At 33.5% G+C, this 11814-nt stretch overlaps 1 protein-coding gene and 1 non-coding gene across 2 annotated transcripts in view; both read left to right on the forward strand.

The window, feature by feature from the left end:
* The window catches only part of LOC117103108, a gene marked incomplete at its 5' end in the record, with an annotated part of 18764 nt that overhangs the window by 1295 nt on the left and 5655 nt on the right, over positions 1 to 11814 (forward strand). Inside the window, 6 exons of the mRNA XM_033243603.1 lie at positions 1676 to 1726; positions 2083 to 2115; positions 2604 to 3146; positions 6210 to 6278; positions 6731 to 6781; positions 10730 to 11260. Coding sequence (XP_033099494.1) covers positions 1676 to 1726; positions 2083 to 2115; positions 2604 to 3146; positions 6210 to 6278; positions 6731 to 6781; positions 10730 to 11260 — 1278 coding nt within the window. The remainder of the gene's footprint in view (positions 1 to 1675; positions 1727 to 2082; positions 2116 to 2603; positions 3147 to 6209; positions 6279 to 6730; positions 6782 to 10729; positions 11261 to 11814) is intronic.
* Positions 4968 to 5039, forward strand: Trnat-agu. The gene has a single exon. It is a non-coding gene; the product is annotated as a tRNA-Thr (tRNA).

Below are 11814 nucleotides of genomic sequence, written 5' to 3' on the forward strand. Positions count from 1 at the left end.
TGGTGGTGATTTTTTTTGGGGGGGGGGGGAGTGGGGGCATGTGGGGACGTAAATTGTGCATGCCCTTTTCTATTTCTTTGTAAAAAAATGTAAATCTCATAGGAGTATTACCATGCTAAATGGCGAAAGTTGATAAATTACCTCAAATTACGGAGCGTGAGGCACGGCGTGTAAGGTGTTGGACAGATGGGGAGTTCGAAAATGAAGCCCGTCACATTGCTTTGTCATTGTGCAAGGCACTTTACTTACGTTTGCCTCTCTCCACCCAGGAGTATAAATGGGTACCTGGTAGGATGATGTGGCATTGAAAGCAATTTGTGCGTGTAAAGCGCAGAGAAAGTTGCACAAAAATGTGCTGGTTTGCCAATCCAGTGACCAGGGAAATACCAAGGAGCTTCTGAGTGTGCATAAAGTCATCTGCACATGTGAGAACGTTGAATTTTTGAGGTCACATGGATTCTAGGACGTTGTGCACAGTACGTAGGATGGTCACCCGGTCACCCAATGGGTGAATCCATTCTAGCATCAAAAGCTCCCTATTAAAGGTGCAAGCGCTTCAAGATAGATCCTTGCAATCCCAACGGAGACTCTGCCGCAATTGTTCTCGCTTACTTATACTTACATGCCCCCATCGTAGGCTGGATCTGCCCCTGCAGATGTTTATTATATGATGCTTTTAACATACAGTGCATAATATAATTACTATGACCTACGGTTGTAGGTAAAAATGGCCCTGGTAAAAATGGCCCCAAATGACAAGTAGGTAAAAATGGCCCCAATGAAAAAATTCAGTAATAGAACCGTTTAATTATGATTGTAGAACTCTCTTTTTCTTTAAAAAAATAATAATTTGATGTTCATATCAACCCATTGTTTTTTGGGGTTTACAAATACCCGGATTGAATTTCTGTAAAAATTGTGATTCCGCTCCCGTGAAATTGGCCACAAATAAATTATTTTAGTATTAATAAATGCGTGATTTATGTTGATTTATTGATTAGGCTGTTGCTGTTTTTTAACATTTAAATGGAAAAAAATAAAAAGTGTTATTCATGGCTTTTTATCTTTGAATATTTTATCATTAAATATGTAATTCCTGCAAAAAGTAAAATGTAAATGGCAATTTATTTGATGTTAGATTCCTTTTTAAAACTAAATTATTTCAGTTGAAAAAAATGCATATAATAATTTTAAAAATCGGTTTTAATACAGAATTTTATTATTGGGGCCATTTTTACCAGGGCCATTTTTACTGGGGCCATTTTTTCCTGGGGCCATTTTTTCCGGGGCCATTTTTACCGGGGCAATTCTTACCTACCGTACACCGTTCACTCCAGCTACTGAGTGTTTGATGGCTTCTGACTCGTGTAGCCACATTCTTCTGCCTTGACACTAACTGCATACTTTTGCCATGAGACATAAGCCCTCTGGTTTAGCAGTCTAACTTCACAAAGTCTTCCCAGTATTTCACTCATGGTCTTCCTCTTGGTCGGCTTACAAGGGATCCAAGTACACTATGTTGGTTTCATGTAGTTTCTTTCATGTAGTTTTCTTTCTTTTTACATGGCCATAGCAGCATAGTCTTCTTTTGGTGATTAGTTTAGTGTCATATTGCTGTAGTATATTTAATATAAATAATCTGAATTACATTTTATTGTTCCTTTCTTTTTTAAAGCAGCAGCAACAAGTGCAATTCACAAGGAAACAGAGCAAGTATCAGCTCCAGGTAGGGTTCATTATATAAATTTGAAAAATACTATTTTGTTTTTACATGTATAATTGTTTTTTTACTAATATCATGAAGAGAACTTGAAAATAATTTACAAAAGTGTTTGTAGGACCCCTGTCGACGCCCCAACAATCAAAGATACAAAACACAAGAAAATTTATTTTTTTGAAAATTAAAATTCTGCAGGATATTTTTATCAAACTTATGCAATAATATTTTGATGCTTAATGTTGATATTTTCGTAATGATAACAGGAGCTTTGTTGGTATAATAAATAAGTTGGAGAAAGTAAAAAAAAGTTGATACAAATGAAAAATATAATGTATTTTTAAAGTTCCCTTTCTTTTCTAAAGCCCAAAAAGAAGACGCTCAAGTGTCAACTCGAGGTAGGGATACCTTTATTTGTAATTGCTTTAATGGTATATTTGAAAGATGAGTAAATCATTCTATAATGTAATTACTAAGGATTTGTGTTATATTTTTTATAATAAATCATATGGAAGTTCAGTAAAGTTGAAATGCCTGTTACATCATGGCATTATTGCTACACAACATTCTACTATACCTAGTCTGTTGCCACTTAGCCTATTGGTGGTATCTGGTTTGTTGCTATATGGTTCTTTGATATCTTACACCATTTGGAACCCAGTTTTTTGTCCTCTTGTCCAGTGGCTATTGTACCTGGCCAGTTTCCACCCTATACTATTTAGCGCCAACCCAGCGGTGTATCTAGAAGCCTAGGATTGGGGGGTGCTGATGGGGGGCTGTCTCTTATACACATCTAGATGTGTATAAGAGACAGCAAAAGCTCCCTAATACAAAGTAACAATTAAATGAAAAATGATTAACAAAATTGATGTTATGATAATTGCAGGTTTTGCAGTAGATGAGTCAGTATTTCCAAGAGTGCTTCTAACAGTCTCACAGAGCATCGGTGCAGATCTTAACATATGGAAAGTGGCCCTCAAAGATGAAATTATGAATGCAAATACTGTACATAAGGCAGCAGAGGCAACTGAGCTGTTTGATGCTCTGAGGGACACTGCCAAACTAAAGGCAGATGATATAAGCATCCTGTTAGAGACCATTAAGCTCACCGGTGTACTCCGTTTGCAGAACCACATCCCCAACTGTCCACGCCTTGATAATATCAAGATCACTCACTTCTCAAAGTTCAGGCAGTCTGTGATGGCCTTTGGAATGCAACTCATTGATGATGACATCAGGTTGATTGTACAGCGTTATGAGCTTCCTGGCCAATACAGTGACAAGTGGTCACTTATAATGGACTTGGAAGATAATCTCATACTGGCAGATGATGATAAGTTTGATGATTTCAAACATGCGTTAGATAAGCTAGGACTGAGAAGACTCCGCCGACTGTTACACAGTGAACGAAGTCCTGCAAAGCCAATCGGTTTGTAATTAGTGTCTGTTTCTCATTAGAAAATTATTTGTCCCTTGTTTTAAAATAAATATTGACTACATACACAAAATAATATCCTTGTAATTGGTACAGGAGCACGTCAGCATAGCCAGTCGCTCTTGTCTGATTTGTTGCATTTGTTTTTACTCAACATTATTTTTGAATGCACTAAGTTTTATGTGATGGTATTAACTTTGATTGGTATTTACCTGTATTCATTTTAATGTTCACTTACTGATACAGATTCAGTAGCAGATTTAGAATGGTGTACGTCCCCCTCTAATTTTTGTAAATAAAATGTAAATATTATGGAACATTACCATGCTAAATACCAAAAAATGATCAAATACATCAAATTAACAAGAGTGCAAGAGCTTTAAGAAAGATCCTCACACACCAAAGCCTCTGCCCCAAGACTCTTGCCTGCTTAGTACATGCATGCCCCCTCCCTTTAACTGGCTTGATCTGCCCCTGCAGATGTTTATTACTACTGCAGATGCTTTAATATACACATGATGAGCTTCTTACTAGTCTCCAATCATTTTTAAATAAAATCAAAACATTTTTGTAATGTGTTTTTATTGGACAAAATATATGAAATGAATTGAAATGAAATATAATATAATTACTATGACCTATACATTACATGAGATTTGGGATTACATTAAAAAACTAACCAACCAATTTTAGTACACCACTTGGCTTAAGCCATTCACACCAGCTACTGGCTGTGTGATAGCTTTTCATTCCACTAAAGTGCAGGATTGGTCCTAGCATTAAATAGCATTTAAAAGCATTGTAGTAGCTGGTCATTAGCTACAGCTAATTGTAATAGCAGTCAAGCACCAATTTCACTAAATATAGCAATATCTTTGCTGTAGCTCATCAACTGTTCTGTATGTGCCATATTTGCTATTTAATCATAGTGATATTGTCTGCTATAGCTGGGTGAGCATTAAAAAGCATTAAATAGTGATTAAAATCATAGTAGTAGCTTGTCACTAGCTATAGCCTATAATAACAGTCATGTAGCACCCATTTCACAAAATGTAGCAATCACTGGGTTAATTAAAAATTTGTGATAGCTGTCAAAATGCTTTAAATGCTGTTTTAGCTATACAATGTTTGATACAGAGCTGTAGCTGCTATTCTTAATAATAATAATAATACAATACAGTTGTCACTGATAATCGTTATATTACTTTTCTGGCAGGACTGATGATAAATAGTTATTATAAAAAATTCTAATAACAAAAATTAAATATAAATAATAATAATAATAATTATAATAATAACAATAATAATTATATAGGTGTAATTTTTGCCCTACCTGACGTGGAAATGTACCGAATACTCAGTACATCGCAAGTTGTTCTTGGGTGGGACTCGAACCCTCGAACCCACGATCTCCAGATCACTAGCCTGTCATCATACCTCTAGACCACGGCGGAGCTTGCGTCTGATGGCCAGGGTTGAATTCGAGTCCAAGTAAGCAGCGGGTACTGCAATGTTGATAGTAATTGTTATTGTCGTGATGGAATATTAGACAATAACTGGATTTGCATCAGGAGAAACATGTATAGGTGTAATTTTTGCCCTACCTGACATGGAAATGTCGCAGTTGTTTTCAAACGTACTGAGTATTCGGTACATTTCCACGCCAGGTAGTGCAAAAATTACACCTATACATGTTTCTCCTGATGCAAATCCAGTTATTGTCTAATATTCCATCACGACAATAACAATTACTATCAACACTGCAGTACTCGCTGCTTACTTGGACTCGACTTCAACCCTGGCCATCAGGCGCAAGCTCGGTGGTCTAGAGGTATGATGCCAGGCTAGTGATCTGGAGATCGTGGGTTCGAGTCCCACCCGAGAACAACTTGCGATTTTTTTCGCAGTTTTGTTTTCAAAAGTACTGAGTATTCGGTACATTTCCACGTCAGGTAGGGCAAAAATTACACTTATACATGTTTCTCCAGACGCAAATCCAGTTATTGTCTTATATTCCATCACGACAATAACAATTACTATCAATAATAAATAAAATAATGACAATAATAATAATAATAATACAAATAATAATGGTAATAATTTACAGGTTTCATTCTTTTTACATGGCCATGGTACCTTAGTCTTGGTGATGAGTTCTGCGATGGTGAATTTTAATATTGTTGTGTACTGTACATTACTTATAAAATTCTAATGAACTTTATTGCTATAGAAAATATGAATAAAATGTAAAATTGTGAAAGAGTAAAGGAAGAAAAGGAAAGAGATTTGGAGCGGCTGAAATTATTTCCGAAAAATATACTGATATTATTATCATCATCGATCGCCATCACCTTAATCCTATTATCATTGTCATCAGCATAGATCATAATCACTGCAAACTATCATGAGTGGATTTCCCGTACGATTAAAAATCGTAACGGTACTGGGTTTGGTCTACAGGAGTTCGAGCTTCAAACAGGTCATTCCATTCATAGAAAAAGCCTTTTGATGGAGAAAGTGTACCTTTTTAGCAAAGGTTTGCCTAGGTCGAAACTAACTCTGGCTATATAAAATTGATTATAAGATAGTAAAATATTAAACTTGTTATTGTACTACTTAGTAGTAGTGATAAATACTATGTACACGTTTAATTATTGTTATTTATTCGTTACGTCATTATATTTACATTTAAAATTAATGTATTGTTTAAGTATGAAGTATTAGTTCATGTAAAAAATAATCTTATCAATTAAAATTGTATATTTTAAATAATATAATAGGCATAGTCGAGTTAATTGCTGAAACGCAGATAAAACATGTTTTCAATGATTTACAGCCCCTTTATACAATAATTTATAAACACCTACAACATTTTTTGCAAGCAGCATTTACACCACAACATTTATTTTTGTATTTCCAAATCAAGAAAACAAAGTGTATGCATATTTTCTGCATGCATGCTATTTAAGCATTTGTATTTATTTATATTACTTAAAATTATATTTAATATAGTAAGCTAAATGCAAAAATGAAATGAGTTGTTTCATTTAATTCCAGAACATCATCAATCAACTTGCTCGGATTGTAGCCTTTGCGGAAGTGACCAAAGTCCTGCGCGCCCAATTGGTTTGTAGTTATTATCTGTTTTGCATTAGACGATGATCTGTCCTTTTGTTTTAATTAAATACAAAACTACATACAAAATTAATTTTCTTGACACTCCCTGCATACTTTTGCCATGAGACATAAGCCCTCTGGTTTGGCAGTCTAACTTCACAAAGTCTTCCCAGCATTTGACTGGTCTTCCTCTTGGTCGGCTTCCATTTACAAGGGATCCAAGTACACTATGTTGGTTTCATGTAGTTTCTTTCATGTAGTTTTCTTTCTTTTTACATGGCCATAGTAGCATAGTCTTCTTTTGGTGATTAGTTTAGTGATGAACATTTGTGTATTTTATCCCCAGGGTCCATGTTAGTGTTGTGTACATTTCTTATAAAATTATAATGATGTCATATTGCTGTAATATATTTAATATAAATAATCTGAATTATATTTTATTGTTCCTTTCTTTTTTAAAGCAGCAGCAGCAAGTGCAATTCACAAGGAAACAGAGCAAGTATCAGCTCCAGGTAGGGATCATTATAATAATTTTAAAAATTGGGGTTTTTTTTGCTTAATATCATGAAGACAACTTGAAAATAATTTACATACATGTTTGTAGGACCCCTGTCAATGCCCCAACACTCAAAGATACAAAAAAAGATACAAAAATTTACTTTTTTGAAAATTAAAATTTTGCTGGATATTTTTATCAGACCTATGCAATAGTATGTAAAATTGTTGTTACAATAGTGGTTAATGATTTTTGTTACAACAGTGGTTAAATCGTTGTTACAATAGTGGTTAATGAATTATTACAACAGTGGTTGATTTTTGTTACAATAGTGGTTAATGTTACATTAGTGGTTGATTGTTGCATTAGTGGGTGATACAGGTGATAGGGCTAAGGTAAGGAAATTTATGATAGGGCCGGAAATGACACTTTCCGACTTCAATTTGATTATAATTATATTTTTTTCTCCATTTATTTCATAATTTTGGGGGCCCAGGCTGGCTCAACATCCCCCACCCCCTTGAATCTGCCACTGATTTTGTTTCACATGGATGATACTGTATCCCTTCCAGTTCAAGAATAAAAAAAACTTGTTTGTTTTTGTTTGTTTATTGATATTTTACACATACTAAACAATACAGAAACAAGATCAGAACCAAGAACTCCATTTTTTTTTAATTTGGCATATTCAAGTTATTCCTATTTGGCATATTATTTTTTGTTATTATATTTTTACGATTTATTATTTATCTTAAATGGTGGTCATATCCAAAAGATTGTTCTCAAACTTATTTGGACACCATCCACATACTTTATACAATTATTGTATTTTTTTTTTTTTTTAACTGAAATACTAGTTTTTTTCGATTAAGAAATAATTTGTTATATATTAGACCTATCTGTTAAACCATTAAATATTATCATCGAGCAATCAATCTGTGAGTGATCTTGGCCTCATCTATCATGTAAACTTAAGGGAATTTGATTTGAACACAATTTCCTCTCACTTTGGAAGCTTATAACTCAGGATTGGTAATAGCTATCAAAATCAAACTTGATATTCTAACTTACAGTACTTTCCACCATATTACACAAATATGGCATCAGATTAACTGTTATCCTTTATCTTTTGAAGTTATCCGCACTCAAAATAGCCACTTTGTTTAACTACGCAATTTTTTTGTGATTTTCGAGGTCACCCTGTGTCCATATGAGTGAGTGTATACATCTTATATTACAGATATATTATCTATGTGTAGTTGTCTCTAGCCACAAGCAAGCACAGGCTGATCAATTGAATTAAAATGGAATGGCATCCATTCAAAGTTGGGACCAGCCCTAAAAAAAGTGAAAAAAGCCTAAGTTACCCATTAACGGTTCGTCATGTGGACAGTTAAAATCTTTTCTTAAATTTACACCAGTTAATCAGATATATTAGATCTACTTATACCACAAATTTCAGCTTTGGTACTCAGCTCCTTCATGGTTAGATACTATATTGAAAACTACACATATTTTAACGTAATCAGAAATAACAAGTTTTTAAGAGTTGGGTCATTCCATGCATTGGGATCATAGATTTTAAAAATTTTTTATACTGACAGTTATTTATGTGAATTGAAAAACCTGAAATTTTTAGACTTCAGTTCCTGTTTGTTTTCCCGTAGCAGCAGTTTGATGTAAAAGGGGGCGTGGCACAAAATAGTGCGCCATGAAATTAACTTTGATTTTCGTATGCTAATATCTTCGGAAGTACAACACCTATAACCTCCAGATTTTGTGGTGTAGAACATCTTTTACTGCCGATTCCAAATCTGCAATCAGAAAAGTGGTAGCATGTACCGATTTGGAAAAGCTATGGTTTACAAATGGGACAAAAACCTGCCTTGACAAACTTTTTGCATTTTTGGAGGGCTATATCTGGGGAAATTTTAAAGTTTAGTTAAGTTTATTACTGTATATATAGGAAGCACTACTGGTTTGTTATGATTCCTAAAAATTTGGAGATTAAAAAAAGATTTACTTTTTGAGTTACGGCTACCTGAACAATGGTCCAGACACATATTTTAACATAATCGGAAATAACGAAAGTTGCTAGAGTTGGGTTATTCTATGCCATGGGTCTTAGATTTTATGCACACTGACAGATATTCATGTAAATTGAAAAACCTGGAATTTTGAGACTCCAATTCCTGTTAATTTTCCCGTAGCAGCAGTTTGACATAAAGGGGGTGTGTGCACAAAATAGTGCGCTGCAAACTTAACTTGGATTTTTCATATCCAATATCTTCGGAAGTTCAACGCATATAACCTACAGATTTTGTGGTGTAGAAAAGAGGTCTCTCTGAGTGTAGTTTTCTTTGTACAGTTTGTTGTGTTTATTATTGTTTATTTGCTTATATACTATTATTATTATTATTATTATTATTTAAAAATATAATTGGATTTTTTTTTTCACAGTGTAATTAACTCACTTGTGATGCCAGAACACAGCAAATCAGTAAAAATTTTTTCAACAGTGAAAAGAAATAAAATCTTCAAGCAGAAAACTTATATCAATACATTTGCCATTACATATTATGATGTATGGATATGAAATTCTGAAATATGATGAATGATAGAAGGCAAGAACGTAATATGCTTGATTATTATGTTATCTTTAATGGTGTGCAAACACACACTTGAAAAAATGAAAAGTATTGAAATGCATTTTGTTTCACATGGATGATACTGTATCAAGACAAGACAGATTCTGTGGTATCTAGTGACCAAAATTAAACCAAACCCTATTGACATGATGCCTCCTTGGAGACTTTGTCAATTACCAATCCAGATCCTATATCGCTTGTATCACCCACTATTTAACAATCAACCACTATTGTAACAACAATCAACCACTGTTGTAACATTAACCACTATTGTAACAAAAATCAACCACTGTTGTAACAAATGGAGGTTAATAATGGATGTGTGAGGTCAATGGTCATTAAAGCAAAATCATTTTCAAAATGATCAATTTTGCCCAATTTGTTTTCTTGGAAATTCTTCAACTTGCGTATGACAAGCAGCATAAAAAGAAAAAATAATAAATTGTTTTTATGACATTGGCATTGTGACCAAGATAATGTGGCATCAGCATGTACCATTAGAGAATACACTAACATGATCTATTGAAACCAAAATTCTATAATATTTGTTAGATTACATGTTTAATTAATTTAGTATATTTTATGTTGTTTGAGTTGCTACACGATGTAACATCATGTCCTTAATTCGATTTGATGATTTATATAAAATTTAACAGTGTTACTGTCATGCATTTGCCCTTTGAAATACACTATGCGTGGGGTATGAATCAAGCACAAAAGATACAGCCTCACAACATTGTGATCACAGTGTTCCGATAGTGGACCAACCACTCTTTATTTAATGCAGTGGTATATATATAGGTGTTGTCAAGTCTCAGTGAACACATATTGAATGCAGGTGTCAAGTACTTAACATTATCCCCTGCTAAACTTTATGTACATCAAACCACATTTTCTAATTTCAAAATATAAAATGTATTCAATAGACACAATAATCAGTAACAATGGGTCAATAAATTGTATAAAAATCATGAATAAATGTAATAATCAAGAATAATCATACACCACATATATTTCCCTCAATATATTATAATAATTAATAGTCTTTAATATTGAAATAATAATAAATGTCTTATATGTAGGTGAAGGACTTAAATTATATGGAAGAGAATTGTATTAGAATTTTATTATTATAATTATTTACTGTATGTTTTGTAGGGATTGCTTGTATTAATTAATAATATAATAATAGATAACTTAATCGTGGCAATTGTTAAAATATTAATTTTAATATTGAAATATATTCATGAAAAATCTACATTTAAATAATGCAAATGAAAAATGATATAAATATTGAATGTATAATTATTTCATAGCATTGTCAGATAAGGAGTGGCGAGAGCTAAAAACTGTTGTCTCACAGTGGTATGACAGCAACAAAAGTGTTCCTTTGCTGAAAGTGTTGTTCAGAGACAAGATGGACAAATACGAGCTATCACCAGAAACTTACACGATGGACCTGCTGAATATACTATTTAAACGTGGTCATCTGAGTTCACAGAATCTTGGACTTCTGTGTGATACTATTAGCATAACCAAACAGTTGGGACTTTTAACGAAGATTAAAGAAAAGCTGCCATCATTCCCAGACGTTGAGGAAGGAACCATTTCAAAAACTTTCACATCTCACAGACAAAGTCTAATGAAACTTGGAATGGTACTGACCCAAGCCAATGTGACGCAGATCGATCAATTGTATAATACGCCTCCTAAGAATTATACAGACGGCTGGAGTATGATCAACGATCTTGAAGACCAACAGATTATCAGGGAAGGAAATATGAAGGAATTCACTGATTCACTGAAAATTCTTCAACTCAGTTTGGCATTAAATGCATTAACAGAAGGTATTTATTCCTCCTGTTCATTAACTTATTTAATTAAGTTGTGCAGGTATAGAGTCAAATGCACTGAGATTAAACATTAAAACTGCAGTGTATTTAGCATAACAAGTATAATCCTAATTATTAATTATAGAGACCTTGGTTATCTGCGCAGTATAAATCTATTATTATTATTATTATTATTATTATTTAAAAATACAATTGGATTTGTTTTTTCACAGTGTAATTAACTCACTTGTGATGCCAAAACGCAGCAAATCAGTAAAAAAAATTTTCGACAGTAAAAAGAAATAAAATCTTCAAGCAGAAAACTTATATCAATACATTTGCCATTACATATTATGATGAAGTTCATTCGGCACCACTGTAGTTCTTACTCAAAAGACATCTGGGTAACACCAGGTATGTCAGTCGTCATCATGCCTGCAAATTTAATCTGTATCCATCAGTATCGAAACAATCATTTGTCACAATCACAATCCAGGAAGTTTGATCAAGACTGGCGTAATCTGACAGACTACCAAATGAAGTCAGGTGCAGGCTCCAGAGAAATAAAA

This window comes from Anneissia japonica, unplaced genomic scaffold (genome assembly GCF_011630105.1).
Source record: "Anneissia japonica isolate Jap-2015-1 unplaced genomic scaffold, ASM1163010v1 scaffold284993_len90168_cov106, whole genome shotgun sequence".
NCBI lineage: Eukaryota > Metazoa > Echinodermata > Crinoidea > Comatulida > Comatulidae > Anneissia > Anneissia japonica.